Consider the following 13,288-nt stretch of genomic DNA (forward strand, 5'->3'; position numbering starts at 1 on the left):
ACAGGACCTCCTTCTCAACCTCGAAGTCCCCACTACCCGGCTCCCAGACAGTCTCCCCCTCCCCTTCCTTCCTGAACCTATGCTTTCCTCTGGGGTGTTACTGTGCTCTGGATAAAACTATCCAGAAATTCCTGTGGTGACTAGCTTTTAAGAAGGATACGTTCTTTGTTAGTCATTGGGGATTGTGCCTTGCATCTTTCAACATGCAGCAGCACTTATGGAGCATTCCACAGCCCACATCTCACATCTATCGAGAGCATGCAGTCAGACTTGGAAATGCTGGTAGTTCCCAGCTCATCTGCAGTGCAGCCCCTTACAACAGGAGATTGTAATGGCAGTCTTGGCCTATCCAAAAATGCACAGGCTTTTGTCACAGACTTTGAACCACAATCTCTCCCCCCTCTACAGGCAGAATAGCTGATGAGCTTGGCCAAATGAGCTGAAAGAAAGATCTGACATCACTGCATCACTGGCACCTTGTTATTGAAGCTCCCAGCAGAGGCCACCTGGAGTTGGCAATGGATTAGATTGCTGTCTCTACGGTTAGTGACACATCCACACTGATCCAATCCCCCTGCTACCTGCCACCCCCCCTGCTATTTATGAATGATCTTATTTTCCTTTCTAAAGCTTAATATGTCAACATTTGCTCTCTCTCCCCCTTCGATACCCATACCATTCTATTCCCTACAATACCCAAACCATCAAAAATTGAAGAGAAACCTCAGTCTTGTGATTCACTCCGCTGACCTGTGCGCGCTCAAGGATACTAACCAGGGAGGTAAAAAGGAAAAGACTGAAGATGCTGGGAAATGCACAGCAAGTTCATCAGTAGGAAGGTACAATAGTATATGGTATAGTGTAACGCTACCTTGCCAGTGTCAGCCACATCAAGGACAAATTTAAAAATTCTAACTGTACAAATTACAAATATAGATTTAATCCTATTTTTGTTATAGTTCATGTAGCATTGTTTTGTTTATATACTATTCACATGACAAACATTGTATGTGGCATGTAAACACAGCTGTATTCTACTGTTCATTAAGGGAAAAATAAAAACAAACATTCATAACACACCTCATCACATTATAGCCAATGCAAGATTTTGAAGTTATTTAAACAAACGTAACAACCAACGTGTACAAATCAGGTCCCACAAATGAATGGCCAGGTAATCTGCTTTCAAGTGATATTGGTTGTCAAATCAATTTGACCAGGATTCAGGAGAATTCACTGCTCTTCAAATAATGCCATGGGATGCCCACCTGAGCAGGCAAACCAGGTATTGGTTTAATGACCTCGGATAGACGGTGTCTCGGTCTAGAATAGGTGGCCAAATCCAGTTTGGGGCTTGAACCCACAACTTTGACTCTAGGAGAGACGGTGCTGCCATGTGGCACTACAAACATACATTTGTAGAGTATGGACAGCCAGCTTATGGTTTAAAAAGTTACAAGGTGCAAAATGCTGTTAAAAATAAGACTGGTTTTAAAATAAAGCATTGCAGTTCACTCCCTAATGAGAGCAAGTTTAGATTTATTAGGCTCATCTCACACCAACAGGCTAACCGCAGTTGGTTCTACACTCAGCAATCTATTAATAAAGTAAGGCTTTGCAAATATGGCTTTGGATGTTCTGCCATTTCTAAATGTCACAAAGGTCATTTCACACTCTCTGTAATACAAGCTGTACAGCATATCCAAAAGATAAAGGTTGCTTGTAGGATGTATAATTTAACAGATTAGAGTTTAGGACAGCACATTTTAAGATATAGGATTCCGGCAAACCAGTCAACCTTTATAAACTAGAAAATGAATTGTGCGGTGCAAAGCCAAGTGTCCCAGTTCAACCCTAGGCTATGCTCAGCTAAAACATTAATAGGAGCACTGCAATTGACCTCAGTGTCCCCACAACCCAACAAAAGAAAAAAGCAACCAAACTTCCCACTGCTAATCACTACGCTCTGACCTTGGTTGCGAAGTGTGGGCATTGGGGCACGAGAGTCAGTTCAACAGGCAACGAGACTGTTACTGTCCAAACTTAAAAAGGGCTGTGTTATATAAACTGAATTCCATTATTCCCATTATATATTCTCCATATTCCACAATGCAATGGCCATCAACAAACACTGCTTAAGGGTTCAAGTGAGGACTGTAAAATGGCAAGTTTACTGTACACTATCCAGAAGCCACCTGAAAGAAGGTTCTTCCATTATAAAACATTTATCACCACAAAGCCAGGAGGCCACCAAGCTAGGTGACCAGTATGGTGGCGAGAGAATATTCAAAATGAATCTCAACAGGTGAAATAGCTGCTGGACAAAACAAAGAATTTGATGTGCACAGATGCCAGATAATGCAGAGTAGTGCAGCAAAGGTGTGTGCAGTTCTTTCTGGCATTAGGCGAAGCGTCAACAAGTGCTTCCTCTTACAGGGAGGACACCATTAATAATTTCTTCAACCAGTGCCTTCCTTAAGGAAGGAGATAATTTGAACCCCAATATGTTTGAGATTGCTACAAACACCAGAATCAGGGGACATGGGTGCAAGCTCAGAAGAGGAATGATATCAGTTTTTATTTCTGCACAGACGGCCCAGGAAGGCAGATGGAGTGGAACAATTCAAGGGGAAATTGGATAGATATTTGAAGGAGTTTGCTATGAAGGGGTTCTAATTTTTTTAAGACGAGCCAGATGTACTGCAGAGTCTCCATGCTGTACTTTATGTTCCCTTTAACGGGGAGACAACATTTAGTATTCCCTATGCTAGAGAAGCCCATGCAAATTAAACATCTGTAACAAATGTAAAATGGTAAAGTTGGGGCAGATAATATACTTATTCTGTGGTGCTCACTGATCACAGGAGCCATGCAGTGAGTCAGTAGACATTGGATGCTAGGTCACAAAAGTGCGAATCAGCGCTCTCAAAAGAGGCAAAGATGGAAATATAAATGGCTTAGATGTAAATCATTGACCATTCACTGATACCAATTTAACAAAATTAAAGTCAGGATCCATCTCAAAAGGTATTCGAGAGAGATTATTTTAACTAAATCGGTAGTGACAAGTTTGGAATAATGGGGTTAATTATGCAATGGGGTGTGCCCATTAGCACCGAGTGGGTGGGTGAGAGAGTGAGTAAAACATATCATTGGGTAACAAGGTCTTGGGGCTCCAAAACTAGGCATAGATGTAAAGTACCCATCATGTCTAATGTTCAGTGCCAGGAATGCCCTGCACCAACGTTCCCCCTAAACTACACTGGCGTGCATCGATCGGGAGGTCCAGTGCAGGCCGCTCACCAGCTGTTCCGCTGGAAAAGATACCGCACATCAAAAATTAGAGGGAACATTAAATGCACATGTTTTAAATAGGTGTAGGCAAAGGTCCTTCAGCATCTTGGGAGTTTGCACTCAAAGGGATTAATGTAGATCTTCATTTCTCTACAGTAGTCATTGTTCATTCATTTCAAAAGAAAATGTTTTCATTGATCAGGATTGAAAAATGTAGCAGTTGATTGTGTTATAAAAGCTTAGGATGTGTACACATCCTGTCTGTTAAACTTCAGATGTCCATCACTGGCCTTCTCAACAAAGCCAAGGCTCTGATCTTCAGCCTGAATTGCAATTAAACTCTGAATGAACTCCGAAGTGTTCATTTATGAATTTGGCTTTGTAGTCTTAAAAGGACACGTACATTTTAACACCAGAATAATATTCCTCGGTATACAAGAGTGTATCCTCAGACTTACCACAAGCAGTTTCCCAAGATTTGCTTGTACATAGAATTACATTACATATGTACAGCACAGAAACAGGCTAGTCGGCCCAACTGGTCCATGCCAGAGTTTATGCTCCACACGAGCCTTCTCCCATCCCTCTTCATCTAACCCCATTAGCATATCCCTCTGCTCCTTTCTCCCTCATGTGCTTATCTAGCTTCCCCTTAAATGCATCTTGTACTATTAGCCTTAACTTCTCGTCATAGTGAGTTCCACATTCTAACCACTCTGGGTATAAAAAAAAGTTTCTCCTGAACTCGCTATTGGATTTATTAGTGACTAGCTTATATTGATGGCCCCTAGTTTTGGTCTCCCCCACAAGTCGAAACATCTTCTCCATGTTTACCCTATCATCATCTTAAAGACCACTACCAGGTCACTACTCAGCCTTCTCTTTTCTAGAGAAAGAGAGTGCCAAGCCTGTTCAATCTTTTCCGATAGGTATGCTCTCAGTTCTGGTATCATCCTTGTAAATCTTTTTTTGAACCTTCTCCAGTACCTCTATCTGTTTTATAACATGGATACCAGAACTGCGCACAGTAAGCCAAGTGTGGTCTAACCAAGGTGGTACACAAGTTGAACATAACTGCTGCTTTTCAATTCTATCCCTCTAAAAATGAACCCCAATGCTTGGGCTGTCTTTTTATGGACTTATTAACCGGCATCGCTACTTTTAGTGGCATGTATCTGGAGCCCTAGATCCCTCTGCTCCTCTATCCCATTTAGACACTTATTTTGCAAGGAGTATGTGGCCTCCTCATTCTTCCTACCAAAATGCACCACCTCACACTTATCTATATTGAAATTAATTTGCCAATAACACACCCATTCTGCAACTTTTAGTAAAGTCTTGTATTTTTGTTGCAGTCCTCCTCAGTATTAACTATACCCCCAATTTGGTGTCACCTATAAATTTTGAAATTGTACTTCAGATTCCAAATTGTTTGTTAATGTTGAACAACAGTGGTCCCAGCACTGATCCTTGTGGAACACCAGTTCCCACCTTCTGCCAGTCTCAGTAACTACCTTTAACGCCTACTCTGTTTTCTGCTACTTGTCCGGACTCCACATGTTCTGACCTTAAGTCACAAGTCTACTATGCAGTACCTCATTGAAGGCCTTCTGAAAATCCAAATATATTACATCTACTACATTACCCTTGTCTACTCAGTTACTTCAAAGAATTCAATAAGGTTGGTCAAGCATAACATTCCCTTTTGAAATCCATGCTGACAACTCTAGATTTTTGGTTTTTAGATTTTTTTTCTATTACATCTTTGAGTAAATATTCCATTATCTTTCCTACTACCTAGTAGCATTAGAAAAACTTTAGGAATGTACGTCCGTGACATTTCAGATTTCACATTTCAGTAGTCATACTTGATATGCAAACCCCCTGTCACAGTTGCACTCAATTGGCTCAAATTGTGTGTTCATAAAAAAAAAATCAGCAAATTACAATTCAACAGCCAGGCACTGTACCAATCAAATGTGAGACAAGTAAGTAAACTTTGAATGAAAACAACAAATCCTCAATGCCTAGTCTGGAGAATCTACCAATAAATGAAAGGACATGGACAAGTCATGCCAATCTAACCTGGGCCTCCCACAAGGAAAGAAGCTAAGCAGTTGCAAATGTAGGGAAACTTCTAGCCCTCTCATTGCCTATTTAGACCACTTCCCCGGAGTGCCGGAGCCATGGGATTTAATACCCAATGCATTCTAGCTCATTAAAGCCTTTGAACAATTGACTAGGATGTTGCTAGATAAATTATTTTATAGCTTTATTGGCTATATACAGGAAATAAAATTTCCCAAGTTACAAGGTAAAGGTACTCGCTTATCCAATTCTTAGCTTTCTCTTGCCCCTGCACTCCTGTTGATCCCAAGCACCAGGGGGGTGATTTTCATTCAGAAGTTGGGACTACAACTTTCAGGGTTGTAGTCCCGCCTCCATCAAGATGCAGCCAATCCACGCGATTTTAACTTGATTGACCTTGTTGAGCCCGCCCAGCGGGCTCAGCAGGCCAATTAAGGGCCACCACAGACTGAAATTTCATCTGTCAAGATGTTTTGACAGATGAAATATCAGTGTTTCACAGCTGTTTGAAGCTGTCAAACACTGAGTCTTACTTCTAACCTGAGTCCTTCTACACAGACTCAGTTAGAAATCTCTCCGGCACAGAAAGCTGCAGGCTGTCACTTTTGACAGTTCGCAGCCATTCTGCTTTCTGTGCCGGTTAGATGATGAACTCTCGAAACCTAGAGGAAGGAAGGCTGAAAAGGTAAGTACAGGTAATTTAAACTTCTTTACACACTTTAGACACACCAAACACACTTACCTTTGCACTCATGCACACATCACTCACCTGAACACCGACATCTCAACCTCTCCAAGTCCTTCAACCCGACGGCCCGACTCCTCTAACTTGGCGTGGTTTGGAGCCGTCGGGAATCCCACACTTCAAGGTTTAAACTAGGGATCAGGCTAAAAACTGCCTGTTAACAGGCAGTTAATTGTCACTAATCCCTTCCCGCCTTGGGTAGGCGGGTCCCAAGGCAGGGTGGGTACCCGCCTCCTTTGACACTTACATGGAGGCGGGTTGGGGGCGGGATGGTGTCGGGACCCCCGAATTCGGGACTTTAACCCCCCCGCACGCCTCCAATCCCGACTCCACGGGTCAGTTAAAATCGAGGCCTAGGTGTGAAAGGGTTCCCCTATCTATTCTTTCCATAGTAGTGTGCCTGGCATACCAAAAAGACTCAGTTGAAATTGAGGTCAGGAACGAGTCAACATCCATGGCAAAGGCATATGCTACGACCCCATTTAAATCATGATGCAAGGAAAAAATTAATTCATCATATTACCTTCCAGATGTTTGAGCAGAGCCCTGGTACTGTTTCCATGCGCAGATATTAGAATGCATTTCCCCTTTTTCAATTCTGGCACAATTACATCATTCCAATAAGGCAGTAGTCTAGCAAGAACATCTTTCAAACTCTCAGTTTTGGGTAGCTGGTCTTTTGGAACATCACAATAATTATACCTTCGATCATTGTAAATGTCATAGAAGTATGAATGTGATTCATCAATAGGAGGAGGGATGACATCATAACTTCTTCTCCAAAGCTTAACTTTTGCTTCTCCGTGAATTAAGGCCAACTCTGCCCGGTTAAGACCTATTAATGCTCCATAATGACGCTCATTAAGTCGCCATGAACTTACACTCTCTACCCATTCTTGCCCCATCTCATGCAAAACAAACCATGCGGTTTGAATAGATCGGCTCAAAATGGACGTAAACACAAGATCAAATTCAAATCCAGCTTCTTTTAGGAGTTTTCCACAGGTTTGGGCTTCTTTTATACCATTAGGAGTCAGCCGCTTATCAACCCAACTGCAAAATCGGTTTTCTTTATTCCAAGTGCCTTCGCCATGCCTCAGCAACACCAGCTTGAACGTCATAGTGATCTGAATGTAGTTAAATTGTTTGCACAGCTTCAAGGGCCTCTGCAAAATAGGAGAAATAACGAGAGTATTACATAGAAATGTAGTTATTACAGACTGAATACATAACCACTTAATATATTAAAAGCATGGTGAGGTTAGGATACATAGAGAGTGAGTTCCTTGCAGGGAGCATGAGCCACAAGGCAGTCAGGCATCAGCGAATGCCTTGATCACTACACTATATTTAAATAGTTTGCTATTTTGGATCTGCTCAAAGAAAAAGGTCAAAGTGCATGCTGCTGCCAGTTTATGAAATATCATTAGTTATCAGGGACCACCACCAAATAACCCATATCCACAGAATGCAGTGTAGTACAACCTAAAAATCAAGATTGCAAATCAGACATCTCTTGTCTAATATTTACCCTTTCTAATTAGATCCCACCTTAACTTAGCAGAATTAGAAAGTATCGGCCCAGAAATTCGGGTCTCCACGGGTGAGTACGCACGGGGTACTCACCCGTAAGCCCGATGGAAGTGCCGGTTTCCTGCATGCACTGCGCATGCGTGGGAAACCGGCACTTCCATTTCCCTGAAAGACAGGGTTCAGAGGTCGAACGCTTGCAAGTGAGAGACTGCGCGTGCGCATCGAACTTGCGTGTTTTTTTTTTATATACAGGTTTTCCCGGGAGGATAAGTCTGCAGAAGTTACACATTTAAAAAGCAGGCATAAGGCCTGCTTTTTACAAGGTAAGTAGCGAATTAATTAAAATTAAAACATTTTTTCCACAGGTTTATTATTTTTAAATACTTTAAAGAAAGGTAAGTTTATTTTTAGCCCCAATAGAAAATAAAATTATTTTTTTCAAAAATTTAAATTGTTTAAAAGTTATTTCGTGTAATTTATAATTTATTTAAAAAATGTGATTTAAAAAAAAAATTATTTGAAGATTTAGTGATGTTTTGGGGCCCGTAGTATTTCTAAGTTTTGACAGCACTTCCTGTCAAACTTATGAATGGAGCATTCCCTGTTCCCATTGGCTCCCCATGGCCCACGTGGTCCCAGGGGACGAATCGAACTAACTGCGCCCCTGGGATACGCAAGCACTGCGCGCCGGCAGCTGGAGCAGGCCCAGGATCGGAATTCCACGGGGGACCACAGCTCAACGGCCGGCGCGCTAGGCAAGTGCAGATCGGGGGCTTACACCCGCGGGAAGCCCCCGACCCGAATTTCTGGGCTAATGTGTCTAAAGAGAGGAATAATGTGTATGGGTGATAGCATGAGGTAGAGAGTCAACAAAAAAAAACAATCTGAAGGCTAACTCGACATAAAATGTTGCAAACTTCATGGTTACCAACCAAGCTTGAGAGAAACAAAGCTACTTTCTAACGCAAACAGATTGTGTTTTGTTCGGTTAGGTGTATGGCAGCCAATTATTTTCAAGTGAAAGTTAACAGTTAGTCAAATCCAAAAAGTCTTGGTCAACCATTTCTGGAGATATTTAAAGAGCTATAGCTGTTTGAATTGGAGTTACTTAGAACTCTCGAGAATAGAGTATCAGCTACTGCAGTGGTTAAGAAACACTGTATACAAAAGTGTCCTACAAGACAATCGCTCAGCATTAAATTGTAACCATTATGGTTGACTTTTCAAGAGCTAGATACTGTAGATTTATATATATATATTCACTTGTTCACATATTAAATAAATTAATTTAATAATTTAAAACTAAAATGAGGCGTGAAGCTTTGATGCTCTATTGCTTGTTAAAGGCAGGAGAGAGCCTATGATGACACAGATTATTCCAGCTCTTGTATACTATCCGGCACCAAGTCCTGCTCACCCATCGCTCCATCCTCGCTGACCTACACTGGCTCCTGCTCTCCCAGTACAGTACCTCAAATTTAAATCTCTATGGTCTCACTCCTCCCCATTTCTAATCTTCTCCAACCAATAACCGCCCCCCCGCCCCCCCAATCTTCTCCAACCCAATAACCGTGTGCCCCCACCCCCCAAAATCAGTTATTCCGGCTCTGGCCTCTTGTCCACTGCCGCTCTCCTCGCCACACCAATGGTGGCTGTGCCTTCAGCCCAGACTCCAGAATTTCTATCCCCCGCCCCGTATTTCCCTCGCCTCTTTAAGGCACTCCTTAATACAAAGGCCAGAAAATTTAGAGCAAGAAAGGTAGAAAAGACCCAAAACAGATTTTTAAAAATGCCTTTCTCAACCAGCATCCTTATATTTGTAGGTCCATGTGGCCACAATAGAAAACTGCCAAAAAAATACCCTTTAGGATTCATGTCTCCTCCCACTACCGCTTCTCATCGGAGAAAGCAAATGACATTGGCAAGCCAGTATTCAGACACTTAAGCCAGATTGCATTTAGTATAGATAATACTGCCCGCTATTGTAAACTTGCTACTTAGAATTCCAGTATGTTTCGCATCAATTTGAAAGCAAATAATATCAACAATGTTAGAAACTTCTTGGAATAGGCTAACTTCTTGGAATAGGCTAATCTATTAAACAGATTTATGAAAAGTGTTATTTATAGACGCAAGCAGTAAAGGAGATACCGAACAGTTCACATTCAACTTCGGAGTTTCTCAAACAAACAAGTCCTTTTGAAATCTAAACCAGGTAAGTTACCAAACTTGAATCAAGACATAGCTGCTCTTACCTGGAAAACTGCATTCTTAGCAGCTTGAGCTAGACAAGGCAATGAACTCTGGGCACTGGCCTTTAACCAACCATATCGATCGCACAGGACCAGGTCATGGTCTAGCCATGCCTCAAATTCCTACCTACAGTGGTGCTGTAATTTCATCTACAGCAGGAAATTAATATTCCTTATTATGGATCACGCCCTCTAATTTTCTTCCGTCAAATAAGTTCAGCTCTGCAAGTCCAGCAGTCATTATCCTCCTGTTCTGCATCAATGTACTTAAGGTACAATTCCCAAAATATTCTAAATCCAGTCTCAGGTTATCTATACAAAAGGCAACTTGTAATCAAAATGCCTATAAGATGGAACCTGGTGTTTGATTATCTTGCTTATAGCTTCAAATTGCCATGACTTCACTTTGAAGCCAGTAAACAACTTATGATCTTTTCCCTCCTCACTGTCTACATCTCAATCGTTGAAGTGGCAGGCAGATTTTACTTGGTATATGCTGAAAATGTCTCATTAGCCCGTATTTTCCAATATCTACGGGTGTGTATACACCCGTGGGGACATTGGAACTGCCGGTTTCAGGCATGCGAAGTGCATGCGCTGAAAACCGGCATTTCCGATCTGCCAAGAATCCGCTTGACAGATCGGATGCCTGCCCTGGAGAAGGCTTGCTTTTACCAGCATAAGAGTTTTAAAAAAGTTTTTTTTTTTTTTTTTTTTTAAATTCTCACTCATAATTTAAAAATACTTAAAAAAAAGTTTCTTTAGCCCCGTAATAAATTTGAATTATTTTTCTAAATTTAATTAAATTTAATGTAATTTTAACTCATTTTAAAAATGCGATTGTTTTTAATTTAAAAAAAGTTTTAGTGTCTTTTTTCAGTGATTCCCATTCATACTTTTGAGTATGAATTGTTATGACAAAAAAAACTAGTCAAGACAATTTGGTTAGGGACTTGCGTATCCAATGAGACATTTCTAAATAAAAAGGCTGACAGTTAGCTTCATGTATTTAACATTGATAGATTTCACAAACAAAACTTTCAGGTAATGTCTAAAAGCCATCCCACTAGGGTTACAATATAGTAAAAAAAGGGTAATTTAAAAAAATCAGATGAAGCATTTTCAGAATAATCATACTGTGAAAATAGCTCATTTCTGTACTCAGCCATGAATAATTTTCCATTTCAACGGTCTGCTCCAACTGATAATTATGCTTCCGACTATCACTGAATCAGTCACTTGGAGTAGGTCAAGGATGTCGAATGAGGAAGGAATTTTACTGTATATACCCACAGACAAGGCAATTCACATACAAGATGATGACCCCAAAACCCCTGCGTCGTTGCACCCCCCTCCCCCCCACCAGAAAAAGCCCCAATAGTTATTACAAAACTTCTATTCATTAACATTATCAGCTTTGCATCAGCTGGTGTCCATAAATACTTGCCTTCTCTGTTCTACATAGAAGATAGGAGCAGGAGTAGGCCATTCGACCCCTCGAGCCTGCTCCGCCATTCAATGAGATCACGGCTGATCATCCAAATTCAGTACCCTGTCCCTGCTTTCTCCCCATATCCCTTGATCCCTTTAGCCTTAAGAAATATATCCAACTCCTTCTTGAATATAGTTAATTAATTGGCCTCAACTGCCTTCTGTGGTAGAGAATTCCACATGTTCACCACTCTCTGGGTGAAGAAATTCCTCCTCATTTCTGTCCTAAATGGCTTACCCCTTATCCTTAGCCTGTGACCCTGGTTCTGGACTCCCCCGCCATCGGGAACATCCTTCCTGCATCTAGTCTGTCTAGTCTTGTCAAAATGTTATAAGTTTCAATGAGATCCCCTCTCATTCTTCTAAACTCGAGCGAATACAAGCCCAATCGACCCAATCTCTCTTCATACGTCATTCCTGCCATCCCATGTATCAGTCTGGTGAATCTTCGCTGCACTCTCTCCATGGCAAGAACATCCTTCCTCAGATAAGGCGACCAAAACTGCACACAATGCTCAAGGTGTGGTCTCACCAAGGCCCTGTACAACTGCAGCAAGACATCCTTGCTTCTGTACTCGAATCCTCTTGCTATGAAGGCCAACATACCATTTGCCTTCTTAACCACCTGCTGCACCTGCATGCTTACCTTCAGCGACTGGTGCAAAAGGACACCCAGGTCTCGTTGCACTTCCCCTTTTCCCAATCTATTGCCGTTCAGATAATAATCTGCCTTCCTGTTTTTGCCACCAAAGTGGATAACCTCGCATTTATCCACATTATACTGCATCTGCCCAATCACCCCTGTCCAAATCATCCTGGAGTTTCTCTGCATCCTCCTCACAGCACACACGCCCACCCAGCTTTGTGTTGTCTGCAAACTTGGAGATATTACATCTAGTTCCCTCGTCTAGATCATTAATATATATTGTGAATAGCTGGGGTCCTAGCACCGATCCCTGCGGTACCCCACTAGTCACTGCCTGCCACTCGGAGAAAGAGCCGTTTATTCCAACTCTTTGCTTCCTGTCTGCCAACCAGTTCTCTATCCAAGTCAGTACCTTAGCCTCAATCCCATGTGCTTTAACTTTGCACACTAATCTCTTATGCGGGACCTTATCGAAAGCCTTCTGAAAGTCCAACTGGTTCTCCTTTATCTATTCTACCAGTTACATCATCAAAAAATTCCAGTAGATTAGTCAAGCATGATTTACCTTTTGTAAATCCATGTTGACTTTGTCCAATCCTGTCACTGTTTTGCAAGTGCTCTGCTATTACATCTTTTATAATGCACTCTAGCATTTTCCCCACTACTGACGTCAGGCTTACAGGTCTATAATTTCCCATTTTCTCTCTACCACCTTTTTTAAATAGTGGGGTTACATTAGCTACCCTCCAATCCATGGGAACTGTTCCAGAGTCTCTAGCAATTTGGAAGATGACCAGCAATGTATCTACTATTTCTAGGGCCACTTCCTTAAGTACCCTAGGATGTAGATTATCAGGCTCTGGGGATTTATCAGCCTTCAATCCCATCAATTTCCCCAACACCATTTCCCTATAAATACTGATTTCATTCAATTCCTCCCTCTCATTAGACCCTATGTCCCCCGGCATCTCTGGGAGGTTATGTGTGTCCTCCTTTGTGAAGACAGAACCAAAGTATGTATTTAATTGGTCTGCCATTTCTTTGTTCCCCATTATAAATTCCCCTGATTCTGATTGCAAGGGACCTACGCTTGACTTCACCAATCTTTTTCTCTTCACATATCTATAGAAGCTTTGAGAGTCAGTTTTTATGTTCCTTGCAAGCTTACTCTCACACTCTATTTTCCCCCTCTTAATTAATCCCTTTGTCCTCCTTTGCTGAATCCTAAACTGCTCCCAA

At 41.7% G+C, this 13,288-nt stretch overlaps 1 protein-coding gene across 4 annotated transcripts in view; it reads right to left on the bottom strand.

Annotated features, from left to right (window-relative positions):
* Window positions 1-13,288, bottom strand: part of bpgm (2,3-bisphosphoglycerate mutase) — a 59,848-nt gene that overhangs the window by 24,073 nt on the left and 22,487 nt on the right. For 2 of the 4 annotated variants that reach the window (XM_086010137.1, XM_086010139.1), the window contains exon 2: window positions 6,651-7,293. In XM_086010137.1, coding sequence (XP_085866263.1) covers window positions 6,651-7,248 — 598 coding nt within the window. In that variant the 5' untranslated portion in view covers window positions 7,249-7,293. Of the gene's footprint in view, window positions 1-6,650; window positions 7,294-7,397; window positions 7,459-9,915; window positions 10,020-13,288 lie in introns of those variants that run through there. The other 2 variants (XM_086010138.1, XM_086010136.1) reach the window with 2 other exon arrangements.

The sequence above is a fragment of the Somniosus microcephalus genome, chromosome 17, assembly GCF_052327205.1.
Source record: "Somniosus microcephalus isolate GS21.2 chromosome 17, FLI_Smic_1.0, whole genome shotgun sequence".
Lineage (NCBI taxonomy): Eukaryota > Metazoa > Chordata > Chondrichthyes > Squaliformes > Somniosidae > Somniosus > Somniosus microcephalus.